General features: G+C 35.4%; 1 protein-coding gene across 29 annotated transcripts in view; it reads right to left on the bottom strand.

The window, feature by feature from the left end:
- Positions 1-1773: 1773 nt before the first annotated feature.
- LOC123316081 (collagen alpha chain CG42342) overlaps positions 1774-15829 on the bottom strand; it is a 404706-nt gene continuing 390650 nt past the window's right edge. For 27 of the 29 annotated variants that reach the window (XM_044902017.1, XM_044902018.1, XM_044902046.1 and 24 more), the window contains 5 exons: positions 13213-13239; positions 13005-13040; positions 12438-12572; positions 7587-7804; positions 1774-2115 (listed from right to left, as the gene is read on the bottom strand). In XM_044902017.1, the coding sequence (XP_044757952.1) occupies positions 7637-7804; positions 12438-12572; positions 13005-13040; positions 13213-13239 (366 nt within the window). In that variant the 3' untranslated portion in view covers positions 1774-2115; positions 7587-7636. The remainder of the gene's footprint in view (positions 2116-7586; positions 7805-12437; positions 12573-13004; positions 13041-13212; positions 13240-15829) is intronic. The other 2 variants (XM_044902020.1, XM_044902038.1) reach the window with 1 other exon arrangement.

The following is a 15829-nucleotide window of genomic DNA, read 5'->3' as shown; positions in this document are numbered from 1 at the left end:
GCGAAATTCAGAAAAAAAGGGCAGAAACCAAATAAAGGTTTCTACGAAAGAAAGTTTTTAATTCAATGCCCCTTTATTAAATACAAAATGTGATCTTCGAACTTAAGAATTTAGTTGAGACTGCAGAATTAATGTCATCGACTGCAATAATATATTGGAATTACACATTCAAATTTTGAAAAAAATGAATGATAATATATCGACGATTTGATCACGAGAACAAACTAGTTATGTAAATAGTAAAAATTTCAATATAGATGTTGAAGAAGACTTTAGAAAATTTCATCGGCACTAATATGCCCCAAAATTATATAGAAGCTAGAAAAAATATACAATTTTAGATTTATATACATTGTACAGCAAATAATTCAAACAGTAATGAAAACATATGATTCCATATTGAAATTTTTTTTATTTTCCGATGAAATCCCAACATTTGCATGACTTACCGAACGATTTTATTTTCTGATTGCAAATCATGTAAATAATTAATCGAGAGAATTGATGCATTGGCAAAGAAATATAAAATATCAAAACTGGCTGATTTTATATTTTAAGATTTATCGTAACAGCTGGTTATGGTACCAGTACCAACAAAAGGACATTTTCGGCCGTTTTCAATAAACCTATCTATCCTCTTACTGAAGAGAGAAAAACCATCTGATTTCGTTTCCATGATCTATCTGTAAATATATTTTAGAATAGTTACCAATGGTTACCAATCGTCAGTAAGTGAAACGATGGATAGATAGGTTTATTGAAAACGGCTGTTAGTCTACTTGAGTTATCAGAACAACAATGTCTAATGAACATATAAAACGTATACGAATGATTTCGACTATTGAAATTCGAGATTCGATAGTGACTTCTTGGACCCTACTAAAAAAAGCAAGGAACTAGAGTCTGACTTGAATGACAATATTCATAAGAATCTTTTCTTCTCCTCCGTTTATTTTAGTCAATAAGATATTTATTATTACACTCGTTATTTGGAAGGTGGGTTTTTTTTATGGTCGTATTCATTTATAATAAACTCTTCAACATTGTGTTTGTATCACCTATGAAAATACAACTTTTCTGCATTCTTGTATATTCTGATTCTGATATTTTGTATATTTTTTTACAAAGTTGCGCCGAAATTCGAGTTTCCTCCCCCGTTCTCGGAAAAGCTCTTCGCTACGGTCCTACGCGTAGCTGAAAGGCGCTTGGACGTTCAACTGATGGAAAGTCGGTGCTCGGCCGTCCATTAGGGTCAAGTACACAGGACGAGTTTGCAAGCTACAAGTTGGCTTTTTCACAAGTAGCTTGTGAACTACTCTAGTCTACTCGCCGCACTCACTCCGTGTACTCTATACACTGGGCTAGTTTACAAGTTGCTTGTGAAAAATCCGGCTTGTAGTTTGTAAACTCGCTTCGTATACACGACTCTCATCTGTCGAGGTTAGGTTAGAGCGGCCAGTGTACGAATATAAGAAAAAATAGTAGATGGACTATAAAATTCTCATCGGAGTATGATGAATTCTTTAAAGACTTAGTGTGATAATATTTACCCCTGTAGGACGCAGAAGTTAAAAAAAAAACAAAATTGTAAGTTTATATTTCACTATTATTCAATAATAAATTATTATTTCCACTTATACATTAATGGAACCGGAACTCACTTCAAAGTTGTACAGAGATTTTATTTAATCAAGCAGAAATGGGGCGCCCCGCCCGAGGTAATCGTAGCTTTAGATAGCAGTGGCCAACAAGGTCGAAATAAAACACCCTGAAGATCAAGAAATATTATTTTAATTCGTCTGATGAAATCAATCAGTTGGAAATAGGAAGAGTCTGATGAATATTAGAAGTCTTGATGTTCATTGAATAATAACTGAGATTTTGTTGAGGAGTAAAGTTCTGTGGATTATTCTTGAGAATATACAAATGATCCTAACTAAGTTATGTACATGTACCTACTTAAAATATATGGCATTATAATCCTAGGAACACGAATCCATCTGAGAACTAAAATTGAATACTAAATCAGTCCATAAAATGTTCGTTTATTATTCACACTACACGTCACTCATTAGAAAATAAGTACTTTCAAAGAAATTTTTCCACAGAGTTGACCTGTAAAAAAATACATTTATTATTTCATAATATCGATAAACATGAAAAGATGGGTTGATGTGTATTCCTACAGCATAGCAACTCCACCACCCAAAGATTTGGGATATTTGCTGCCATCCAATAAAGGCACCATTAAATCGTTCCATTTTCGTAGATGTAGGAGTTGTGTTACTCCGACGAGGTCAAATCAGACATCTACTCTTTCCCGTCGAAAATGGTCTTTCTATCAATTATATATAATACTTTGAATGATGGTTAGCTAGTTCGATTTAGATGGTAAAACATTTGTTAATGGTTGAAAAAAAAATAATGTAGCAGTTGGATTTGGTGAACAGGTAATGAGATCAAAATTTTCTAATTGATTCGTTCTAATTTCTATTATTGTCATAGAAATAATCGAGACCTGTGTACAAGGTTGAACACTTAGCTGAACAATATGGCCATGAAGTGGTTCACCTCACTTCATACCATGTATATTCAATCGAACATATATAGGGTATAAAAAAAAATAACATGGAACATGTGGAAAGGGGACATCTATGGAAAATTGCCCCATTGTACGGAAGGAATCTTGCCTATGCAAGATATACCACCATTGTTCATGAATATGGAAGGAAGTTTAGTTCTCATTTCCTTCAATCTGTTCATTTTCTTGTGTGTGAAAACTGTGTGAAAAGCTGATCAAAGCTTTTTTGTTTCAGTTGGTAATAATAAGGTTTATCGATCCGAGTAAAAATTATCACAACATAAAAGTGGAATGGGATCAAGTTTAGCCTTCCAATTGTGAAGTTGCTGAACACTTCAGACTGAGATTTTTATCAACGAAATTCTTTTAATTTCAACAATCTCCTAGTAATGATAAAAAAAAGATGCTCATTATAACATATACAGTGTGGACCAACGAAAACTGGTGTTAACACCCCGATTTTCCGGCTTTAAAATGAAAATGTGGAAAATCGCTAGGACCAGTCAATTTCTGATTCGACGGAAACAACTTTTCCCCTCTTTGAAACCTCCCAACGGTTATCGAGTGTCTGGCGAACGCGGGACTTACGGGAAACTAGAAGGCAGACATACTTGCTAAGCGGGAGCCCGCTCAGCTTTTGTTGGTCCGGGACCGGCGCTGCCCATCTATCGTACTTCTGTCAAGAACGTCTTCAATAGATGGCTAGACAGGAAATTTTGCTATTAATGGAGTACGAGAAGTGGTCTCAGGCAGTCGAGGCTTCTCATCGAGAGACCGTCCTCTGTGTCTGAGGTCAAAAAACTCCTGGCTCTTGAGTTGAAACAGCCTGAGTCTGGTGACTGGAGCAATGAGACTGGCCATTCGTTCAATAAACACTCGAATAGAATGGGACTGACCGGCTGTTCCTTGCGCCGCTAGTGCAGGAGCACTGATGATGAAACGCTTCTGTTTATCTGCAGTAAACTTGAAGAGTTAAGGATGACACACCTAGGAAACACAACATCCACGATTCCTATGGTGAGAGGTATGACTCTCTATCGACTTGTGCCATTTTTGTCAGCATATCTCAGGGTTTGAGTTTCTCCAACTACAACTGGATGAACAATGGGTCACTAGGCCTCAGTTCAGCCCGGTGGAGCCCCGCACGTAGAAGAAAAACCTAACGGGGGTGAGAAAAACCCATTGATTTTGAAGAGGGATGAGGGGTGTTATCTCATGTTGAAGATCTTAGCGAGTACTATCTGATCCTGAATTTTCCCTTCAAACTTTTCATCGATAACGAAATGACAGGTAAAATAGTGGAAGAGTAGGTAGGTACTTACTTTTGTATATCGATTGAAATTTATTCTGGGAGGATTCTACATTTCCTGAAATTTTTTAAGGTTTTCACTCCCAATCTCTGAAACAAAATCAATTAAAAAAATAAAATAAACGATTTGTTTCTTCGTAAATTCTTGCACTTATTTGTCAGGAGCAAATCAACTAGAAAAAATTATTGCCTGACAATGAACTGAAAATAAAGAACTTTGAAATTATAATTTTATATTGTAACGTTTCGTAGTCTATATCATGCTCCTTAGCTCCTTCATCAGACGAAAATCAATTACAATTTCGAAGTTCTTTATTTTCAGTTCATTGTCAGGCAACAATTTTTTTAAGTTGATTTGCTCTTGAAAAATTAGTGCAAGAATTTACGCAGGGGCAAATCGTTTATTTCATTTTTTAATTGATTTTGTTTCAGAAATTGGGAATGACAACCCTAAAAAGTTTCAGGACACTTACTTTTGTGATTAGTTTATTGAATGCTGAAAATGGGCACCATTCACTTCCATGCAGTAATATAAAAGTCTTACTGGAAACGTTCACATTCTTTACTCAAGATTTCTGGTGTAATTTGACGGCATTCATAAATGATTCGAGTTCTTAAATCATTAAGTTACTCAGGCTGGGTAGCGTAAATCTTGGATTTCAGGTGACCCCACTTTTTATAAAAGTCTAGTGGAGTCAGATCAGGTAATCTTGGTAGCCACTCGATATGTTCCCTTCTTCCAATCCAGGCGTGAAAAAAATTTTCATCTAAGAACTGTTGTTGGAAAATGATAGTTTGATAGTCTTCTGCATGCTCCAATATTTGCATGAGGGCTCTCCGCTTCCTCTCTTTCATGCACCTTCTTTATGTTTCCGACTGAACCAGTAGCGTCAAATTTGGCAACCAGTTGCACAGCATAAGCAGCAGATACATTTTTTCCAAGATGTCGTTCGATAAAAAGACCGCTGTTATTCGCGCAGAGTCGTTATTTAAAAAAATAATTTAATCATTTCCACCATTTCTTCGCTAGAATACACCATTTTAATTCTACTACAAATTTACAATCGCTTTGACACACTTGTACCGTTCTTAAAAATTCATGATAGACTGAGGTAAATCAAAAGTATGGTCCATTTACTTTTAGGAACAAAAAATTTATACTTTTTTCGACAAAAAATTAACAAAATACCTACTAAATGCATTCGAAATGTGTCGGATACGAATAATATCCTCGAGATTCATTCCACATTGCCTCTTTCACTATTTTCGCTGTTATTTCATTACCGAATATCGATGGATATTTTGAAGCAAAATTTTATGGGCAGATAGAACCTGATACAATCTTCAAGATTAGTTATCGCCACTCCATTCACCCCTTTCCAAAATCAATGGGTTTGTGCTCACCCTCATTAGGGGTTCAAGTTCGGGGAGGAAAAAAGCAGAAAAGTTGTTACCCCTCGAATCAGAAATTGACGGGTCCGAGCGATTTTCCACAATTTCATTTTAAAGTCGGAAAATCGAGGTGTTAAGTTTTCGTTAGACCACCTTGTACAAGAAATTTTTCGGACGAAATCCTCCGGGCTTGCTTGACAAACTATACAAAGTTCATTTTCATCAAACTTTCAAAGACCCGTTTGCACCAAACGCACTTAGTGTTAAGTGTCCCTTAAAATGAAGCCTTAACTTAAATTACGTTGCTCCAACTGTTAAGTGACATTTAAATGGCAAAGCTAGCCTTAAATTTAAGCGCTCCTGTAATGACCACTTAGGTATTTAAGGGCGGGATTGTAACCTAAAATAATTTGTTGAACTCATAAACTGGCTGTAGAACTTCTGTGGTTGTTCTAATAACGTCAAGTACCTTTTATTTGACAATCCATTTCATTATCAATAATAATGCTAATTCAGCAACAAAAAGATGTCACTCTTTGATAATAATAATAGTTCACTTGACACTGACTGACAGGACAATAAAGTTAGGTTAATGAAATGACAACGATCATCTGCAATCGCAAACCAATGAAAAGGCTTTATTGGACTAGAATGAAGTTGCACCAAAATAAAAAACTGAAATATCCCTAGATATCAAAACTTAAGGGCCCCTTACTTAAGATTCCGTTAAGCCGCAGTCGTGCAACTGACAATAAAATTAAGCGTCCATTAACTTTAAACTACGCTTAGTTAAGTACTCATTTTAAGGGAGATTGATGCAAACGGGCCTAATTCACATTAAAATTCGTTATAACTAATATCAATCAGTAAAGGCTTGGATTATTTTGACATTCAGGCAACGATGCGTTACTTCTGACTACTGACATCATACATTGATGGATGCAGCATTGAACTCAATAAAGAACATATCAGAAGTCCGTGTAAAACATGTACGGCTGTTAGAAATCTACATGAGGTTATATTTTTTTAAATGATACACCCCCATTATTATCACTCATTTCCCCAGTCGATTCAATTCGAAACATTCCCTATAAACCATAAGTTCATTAATATCCTTTTCCCAGATATCATGATATTTTGATCAGTTACTGAAAACGAAATAAATCTCAATAATTTAATAATCAGTTAACTTTGAATAAATCATGACAAAATGGTTGTGATTTGTGTTAATCTATGAGTGTCAAAAATGGTCCTAATTTACTAACTGTCTACGATACAAATTATCGCAAGAATGTCTTTGGGTATTTGAAACCATTTCCTTGCTCCCTTGATATTTCATTCGATTTTGAAAGCTTGATTTATGAATTTAGATATTAAATATGGTTCGAGAAAAATGTCCAAAATTCTGTCGACCAACAAAGTAAGGCAATAATATACAGGGTGTTTCGTTTAGAAAACGGAACTAGGTATCATTGAGTGGAGCTCTAGGGTCCTGAGAGAAGGACAAGTAATATTAAAAACGGAAATGGACTTTTACTCTAGGGATATTCTATAGAAATAGTTGTAGTCTGAAAGTACCAAGGAGTTTGATTTTATCACTTCCTCTTGGAACAATAGTGCTGATGTGATATGTGTGACGGACTTGTTGCTCAAGCCATCAATAAAAAGTTTCGAATTCTTGTGCAACTATAGTATGCATCGAAAATATAGATTTGAAGGTATCAATCTCAAAAGAACGAAGGAGGTGTTCTAATTGGTGTTGCCAGAATTCATATGAATATGAAGATAAAATAATGATATTCAGACATATAACACCCGCCGATATGAATATCTATACAATATCCCATGAGATGGAAATTTTTTTGCTCTAACGAGATAAGATCTAATGAGAAACAGGTAACATATATCAGTGAGACATGAATGCAATAATAAACTTATATCACACTCTTATATGAATATCAGGAAATGTTACGGTCTGAATCGAACTATCCAATTTTTCCATTGTTCGGACCCCGTCAGGAAGCACGTCCCATCGATGAAGCGTAGATTCTGCCCATGGTTCCGATCTCATTTGACATCGTAAGAGCAACACTTGAAACGTGAAAAACGCTTTGAATTAACGGACCCTAATTAAATACTACTTCAGAATCTCAAAGTCTCGCATGAAAGCAAACAATTTGATTGTATAATTATTGTTTCAGCTAATAAAAATATTATTTTATATTCGAGGGTTAATTTGAGTGATGAAATTGAAGCTGCTTTAGTGTGAAGTAGTGAAATATTATTGATAGTTTCTTGCCATACCGTTTGATTAGTGTGATGAGCTGCTAGAAGAAAATAAAAAACTCAAGTTTTTAAATTTTTGATGCTGAAATCGGTAACGCTGAATTCATCTGATCAGGATATTCGTACTCTTCTTCCGGTTCTTCATAATCTTCCGGATCCTCCTCACCACCATCTTCTGTGTCGAAATCTTGAGAACTTGAAGCAGGTGATGGAGACGGATGATGATTAAGGGTATCCTAGAAAATCCAAGAAGAAACTCAATCATGTGCGATGTATTTCGAAGACAGACAAACTCAAGGGTCTCCCTGACGTTCACTTACATTGAAAAATATGAAATAGTTGTGTATGATGATAATGTGAATCATTGGGTACAGCAATCACTTAATATTCTTGTGCAATATTGAGATGAATAGAAATCAAAAAAAGGTAAGCATGTGCCTCCATTATTTTTTATATCCAAGCGCCCCAAGTGGTTTGGTATTAGATTGAAAATTAACAATTTTGTGCAAAACAACGGACAAATAACGACAATAACCATATTCAAGCACTATTTAGGCGAAGGTAGGTATTTCACAGAACGGTAAGTATGGACGCTGTGGTGTTGCACAAAATATCTTTAGATCTACCTGGCAATTTGTATTATTTGAAGTGCCTAAGCATTTATTTTAGTGCTTGTGACAGCACTTGAAGTTCTTTTGAGATCCTCAACTTTGTACTTCCGAGTCACTTTCTTAAAGCAGTTATTAGTAATTCGAGCAGTTTATCGAATAGCTTTTTGCTTAGTAATCGTATCTAATAGTTATTACGAGTACTACTTGGGATTATATTGCATTCAAGAATGACTAACATCTCCGGTAGCTGATTAAAATCTAAAATATGTTGGTAATGAGATGAAGATATTTTGAATTTTGTAGTGTTGTTTATGTTTTGGGTTTAATTGAACAAATTTAAATAATATATCAATCTTTCTTCTCTTTGAATACGAGTATTTCTTCACTTCAAATTATGTTCTAGGTCTAGGTTATATTTAATATATAATATTTTCTCTATATTAATGGAACTACCGAATTCATTACTGATCTTTTGTGACAACATTTGAAGTTGCGTCTGGGCTTTCAAGGCTTACTGGGAAGTCGATAATTCTTGAATGGACTATATGTACTAAGATGTACGAAATACCACAGAATATCGAATTGATTATTTTTAGGTTGAAGTAGTCGATGAAGAATTCGTTACTTTCATAAACATTATATCTTTTAAAAATAAAAAAAATAAGGGTTGGCAGAGGGTAATGGTCCAAAGGTGCCGTTTAAGATCGTAAATGAACACCCAGAGCAAGTGTTCATTACATTGGGAGAAGCTCCCCCAGAAAATAATTACGTAACTTAGTATTGAATGGAAATCGACCTAGTATACTATCTTAAATGTATTTTCATCGATCCTATTTCTTAGGGCTCTCAAAGTAAGAATGACCGAATTGAACCTGGAAACCAAGGATTCATAGTGTGAACCTCAGTTCAGGTTCTGATCTATCGAAATTCCTAGAAGATTATTTTGGCTCTAACTTGGATATCACCTTGATTGAGCTTGATGTTTGTGGAACGAACAACTTTAGTTCTTATATTGGTGAAAAAAATAATTTTGCTTTTGTCACCATTTAGTGTTAGATGGTTATCAGTACACCATTTACATATATCCATTTTCCGGAAAACTCTGTTGATATTATCAGGTGCGCTGTCTTAATTTATTTATTTATTTATTTATTTCACAAAAGAACGCTGACAGGCGTAAACACCCAATAGAAGCGCCCACTAATTACATATTTATAGACAACATTATAATATAAACAACAAATGAAAAAGATTTTCCAAAATAATAGGAATTTACAATTATTGTACCTGCATAAACATCCCCCTAACAATTTTCCTAAATGTACTCAGATTTTTTCCTAAAAATAAATCAATATTATTCACATGATTATTACATAAAGCTAACATTCTTGACAATGGCGAATACCTTGCACTGTTGGTTCTATAGGTTGTCAGGTAAAATACAGGGGGTCTCCTCAGATGTCTTGGCGGAACATAAAAATCGATTGACTCTAAAATTTTGGGACAATCCAGTTGATCTGAGAGTATCTTATATATGAAAACCATGTCGTTAATCTTTCTTCTGTCCTTCAAGCTGATCATCTTGAAATGTCTCAAGCGAACAACATAATTTTCAGGATCCCGAGGTCTCAGGCAGAAACCTGTCCTATAACTCAGAAACCTAAGAAATTTAGCCTGCACACTTTCCAATCTTTCGATATGGACATTATATTGAGGACACCAAACCGAAGACGCGAAATTGAGCTTACTGTGAACGAAGGCATAATACAACGCCAGAATTGCTTCACCACTATTGAATTGACGACATTGTCTCATAATCCACCCAAGAACTTTGTTACCTGTACATACTAGATTATTTATATGCTCATCAAGGAGCTTCGAGTCTAGCATAACACCCAAATCCCTCACCACACTCGTGCGCCGCAGAACAGTTCCAGCAAAAGAATATTGATGGTAAAAAACAGACTTATTTCGTGTGAAAGAAACCACACAGCACTTAGCTAGGTTCAAATGTAAGCTGAAATCTTCACAAAAGCGGAAAAGGCTATCTAGATCACTCTGCAAACCCAAACAGTCTTGAATGCTTTGAATTCGTGCAAAAAGTTTCAAATCATCTGCGAACAACAGGAATTTACATACTTTGAAACATGTTTTTATTCTGTTTATGTAAATTATAAACAGAAGAGGACCCAAATGGGAACCCTGTGGTACCCCTGATGCCGAAAAAAATGATCGCGATCTGAAACTTCCCATCTTGACATACTGAGATCTGTTTGTAAGATAAGACTCGAACCACTTCAACAACGTGCCCATGACACCGACATTTTTTAGTTCATTCAGAAGGGTTCTGATATTTATTCGATCAAAAGCCTTACTAAAATCAGTATATACAGCATCAACCTGGATTCCCTGGTCTAGATTGTCTTGTATATATTCAATGAAGCAGATGAGATTGGTTTCAACTGATCTTGCTTTGACAAAACCGTGCTGCTCAGGTATTATTCGAGATTGCATATAACTAAGTAAATGTTTATAAATTATTAATTCAAACACCTTCTCGAATACACATAGCTTACTGATGGGACGATAATTTTCAACAGAATTTTTACTACCGCTTTTGAATACGGGGGTTATGCTAGCAACCAGGAATTGGGGAATAAGCCACTACGAAGAGATTTATTGAATATTAATGTAAGAGGGCTACTTAGGGCAGAACTACACTTTTTCAGAAAGATGGGGGGTATTGAATCAGGGCCAGCTCCCTTCTTTTCGTCCAATCCAAGCATTATCTCTTTAACTTGATGAGTAGTGACATCGAAAGAGCTCAAGAAGTAATGGTCAGGAGAGCTTGTGCTTACAGGGGCATTCCTAGATGGATCCGGCCTAGTAAAGACGCCCTCAAAATAGTCCGCAAATAAGTTACAAATTTCACTACCTGACTCACCTGTGCGTTGTTCATAGGTCATCTTATTTGGAAATCCTGAGTCCTTAGAACCAACAGAGACAAAGTCAAAAAGTTTTTTTGGACATCTTTTGACATCAGACTGAACTAAAATTAGGTATTTTTCATAATCCTTTCTGATTAGAGATTTAGTTTTAGACCTTAAAGCTTGAAACATTTTATAATCACCATAGTTCCCATAAATTTTCCATTTCTTGTGTGTTTTATTTTTACGTTTTATTAATGCAATGGTTTCTCTGGAAAAATAGGATGGATAGCCGTTAATTTTCTTAACTAAAGGTACATGTTCCTCAATCAACTTATTTAGAATTTCATAAAAAACAAACAAATCATCATTAACATTCTCATTCCCTAGTAATTCATTCCATGGTACTTCATGAAGATGTTCATTTATTTGAGCAAAATTTGCCCTTTTAAAACTATGAAAGGAGTAATTTGAACATAGGGGCCTGATCAACCCCACTCTAAAAAGGAATTCAACAGATGGATGATTTCTGTCCTCAGGGACTAACGGATCAGAACATCTCATTAGATTATCAATTCTAAAGCTATTACTGAGTACTAAATCTAAAATTTTATTATTGTGATTCACAATGTTGTTGAACTGCAAAAGCTCAAGAACTCCAGAACCTTTATTGGTTTCAAACCCCTTTTTACTGCCACAAGAACCCCACCTCCCTCACGTTTGGCACTAGCCGATGTAGAGCGATCTCTCCGAAAAACATCGTATTCACTAGAGTTCACAACCTCATAGTCATACACACTATCGTTGAGCCACGTTTCAGTTATAAATAAAAGGTCACAACCACTGGCCAATTGCGATTGGATATGTTCGTGTCATCATGGTAAGGATCTACATCAACTTTTACTTCAATTGCGAGATCCATGGCTTGTTCCAGTGTTTTGATTTTGAGTTATTTGTAACAATTTCATAAATTTTCAATTTCGAATAGTTGTTTGCTTCTTCTGAGTCGGAATATATATTTATTTTTTCTTAAAATCTGACAATAAATCCATGATGACCACTGCATAGCGCCTAAAATCGATTTCGACTAAAATAGTACATTCAGAATAATTTTGCAATGTTATGATATCAACAGGTTAGAAATCAGTTTATATTAAATTAAAAATCGAAGAACATCTGCATTAAATGATTGCGAAGTAGGTACCTAGACACGATATTTGCCTCGTGAAAATATTGCCTAATATCTAACATTGAGCAATATATTTGAACGTCGAGGAGCCATAAAAACGGAGCGTTTGATTCTAAAAATCATGATCAAAAATTTATCGAACCTTTGGAGGCCTCCATCCGCATCCAGGAAGTGGTAAACCATCAGCACCAAGAGGGCAAGGAGCATCCAATCCTGGAACTCCTTGATCACCTTTGTCGCCTTTGTCACCTTTTCGTCCTCTTTTTCCTAAAGGACCCTGAAATTTCGGAAATTTTACAGATGTAAAGGGAGTGTGCATTTGCAGCCCAGTCATCTAATTATTACCATGTGACCTTTGATTATCAAAACGAACATGGATAAAAATTGAGAGGTTTCAACAACTGAGAACGTGATTAATTAAATATGTATGTATGAACGAAGCGAAACTGATGACGATTAAAACTATGAAGAGTTTTTGTACCAATTATTTGAATGTGAAACAGATTTTACCTTCAACTAATGAATGCCATCGTGACACGAAATAGAGGGTATTAATTGAACTATTAGAGACTCAAATCACATAATAGAGCCTTTTTCGTTTAATTATGTATTTTCATCATAGACCGACCACATTTATTCAATGTTTTCCTCGATCATATAGGTAACTATATCTTGTGAGCCATGAATAAAATTGCAAGATTCTACTTACGGGATCTCCCTTTCCTCCTTTGTCACCCTTTGGTCCCTGGAAAAGATAGAAAAAATAATTAAATAAATTGAAAACCCTTAATTACACTGATTAGTTGAATGATGAGGAACATGCTTCTACTCTATTAATAGTTACACTTCACAAGCCTTCGACAAAAGCTTTTTGACTTCCTTCAAACAAGCAGATTAATAATATTATCTGTTAGTACCTCTTGCCCTGGTATACCGTCTGTACCCTGAAATGAATATTATTATATAAATCTACAAAAATCACCAGAACAAAATTCAAAATCATATACTATGTCTGTTATAGCGCATGGATTGTCAAATGATTTCAAATCAAATGTGAAAACGATCGAAACATTTTTTTATTTGAGGGACTAATTTAATTAGTCAAAAAAAAATGTATCTCAACATCTAGTTCTTTTGTTTGATTTTGGCTGTTTATGGTACTTCTAGATTATATAGGGAAAAACGTTCTGGGTTAGATTTTCGTGAAAAGTCGATTAGTTGAAATCGTTTCACGATATCTTCATTTTTCTTGAAGATATCAGCAAATTTTGATATTTTGTCGATTTCTAAAATGTGCCATAACTTTTTCATTTTCGAAAATATCTAAAAACGATTAGAACTTTTTCACTGGGAATACGACACTATACTCATTGTTTTATCCCTTTCACTAATAATGAGAAATTTACAATAGAGCGATGGTGAATGAGATTGCTTTTTTGCTCTAGTGGCCTTATGTACCGTTCCATCAAACAAGATTAATTTCTTAAAAGTCTTTCTTTCATATGGAAATTCTATGGCATAGAAATTCTATGCTTAAACGCCGTTTATGAGGCTGGTTTTCGTTTAATGAAACGGTGCATACGACCATAAGTAGTAGTTGGGGAGCCGACGATGATAAATCGGGATTTACTCGAGCGTCGTGGAGACCTAGTGGCTTTTGAAGATTAGATGGTAAAAAAAAAAAAAGATTCTATGATAAATGGACTGTCAACGGTGGGGAAAGCGTCTGCAGGTTCTCAAAGATGTAAAAAAGAATCGTCAGGTGTTCATACGTACATCTGAACGTGTCAGATTAAGATACTGTATATGGCCTACGTGTCTCTGATAATAAATTCATGTTAATCTGACAGTTTGCGCGGTGGGGCTGGCTGTACGGAAAAGTCGAAAATGGTAAAAAAAATTTTTCGAGCGTTTCAGATTTTCAGGGGATATGTTTACTGGACCCAGCGGAAGCTACTTTTCAAGAGACTGACAATTCGGTGGTGACGCAAGGTCACAGCGTTCCTTCGAAAATGCAAGAAAAATCGTTACTTGTCATACTCGAGCTTGTCAGATTTTCATACAGATGGTTGATCTCAGTGTAGCCCATTAATCTGACTATAATCATGGGGGGTTTTTTCATCTGTCAGTTTGAAGATGATAACAAGGCATTTTTAAAGATATTTCCTTTCTTGTACATCTGATCGTTTCTGTATTCATTGAATACAGAAGTGAATACTGAAGTAATTTTTCATACGTTCAACCGTTTTTGAGCTAGAGGATGATGAAGGCAAGGAGCACACTTGCGAAAGACCAAGGTCAATGTAGAAACCCAGACTCAGGTACATTCATCGCCATATATCTCAGAAACGTTCAAACGTAGAAAAATTGCTTCGATCAAAATTTGTAGAAAATGTTATGCACTACAACTTTCATAATGAATGCGAAAACAATTTGAAGAGAGGAGATAATTAAAACAAACTGATATTTGTAACCTTTAGGGTCCATTTTTTATTTCGGTTTGATGAAACTATCAGATTGAATTTTTCCGTTATTCTCGAATCATCAGCTTCAAATAAAAAAAAGCCACCGCGCTCGAGAATGTACATGTGACTTTTGTTTGCAAGTTTGGCGCCCTCCCATGCACACATTTTCGTCACGCTTAAATTGTCAGATTGAAGAGAATATATTCTTTTCAACATATAATTAACCACATATACCTTAACACGTTGACTGTCCCCATTCTAATTTTTTTTTCACCCCCTACGTCCAACACATTTATCCAAAGAGAAGGGTTACTTTTGAGTGATAAAATATATATTCTATGAAAAATTAATTCTGCAGCCATTTACGGAAGTGTTCTTGTTCAAAATCTTCAAGTCCAATGGAAGGCTTGATGCTGACGTTTCTTGAATCACGTATGATTAATTATGATTGAGGTTATCAATACATATTTCTACAAAACGTTAAGCCCATATGAACCGACCAAACTGCAGCGTTCATGAAAAGTAACCATATTTATCTTGAACGTCAAATGAATCAATGAATCACATACGACTCATGGACTCCTGGCGAAAATTTTTATGTATCATATGTGATTCATGGGACAGTCAACGTGTTAATATATAAGACAGGTGACAGACCTATCTCAGGGATGCGACCCTGCCAACGCGAGCCGTGGTTTATCTCCTAATACCATACAGGGAAAACCGTTGTCCTATCCTAAATTCTTGTCTTACCCTATAAATTTTTCCTTTCGATATCCACATAAACCCATTCGCTAACTCGTTTGGCCAACGCGGCGAATTATGGCTAATTTACCTCCTTTTGTGATAAAATGCCAATAAAATCAAAACTTGAGTACCCCAGGCGAGTAGAACAAAACACTCAGAATCTCGCACTGATTCTATATCAGTCTGCCCCAAGGATTTTGGGGAGGAGGCAAAAAGTTGGTAACAAGGAAAGCATCATTCAACTTTAAAGCCCACACGATGGACGAACGATATAAAAAGAATATCCAATAACTGGATTCGGACAGCACAGAACAGAAGCGAG

Source organism: Coccinella septempunctata, chromosome 6 (genome assembly GCF_907165205.1).
Source record: "Coccinella septempunctata chromosome 6, icCocSept1.1, whole genome shotgun sequence".
Classification (NCBI taxonomy): domain Eukaryota; kingdom Metazoa; phylum Arthropoda; class Insecta; order Coleoptera; family Coccinellidae; genus Coccinella; species Coccinella septempunctata.
The sequence above is the reverse complement of the archived record's forward strand: the minus strand, read 5'-3'. Positions and strand labels throughout refer to the sequence as shown.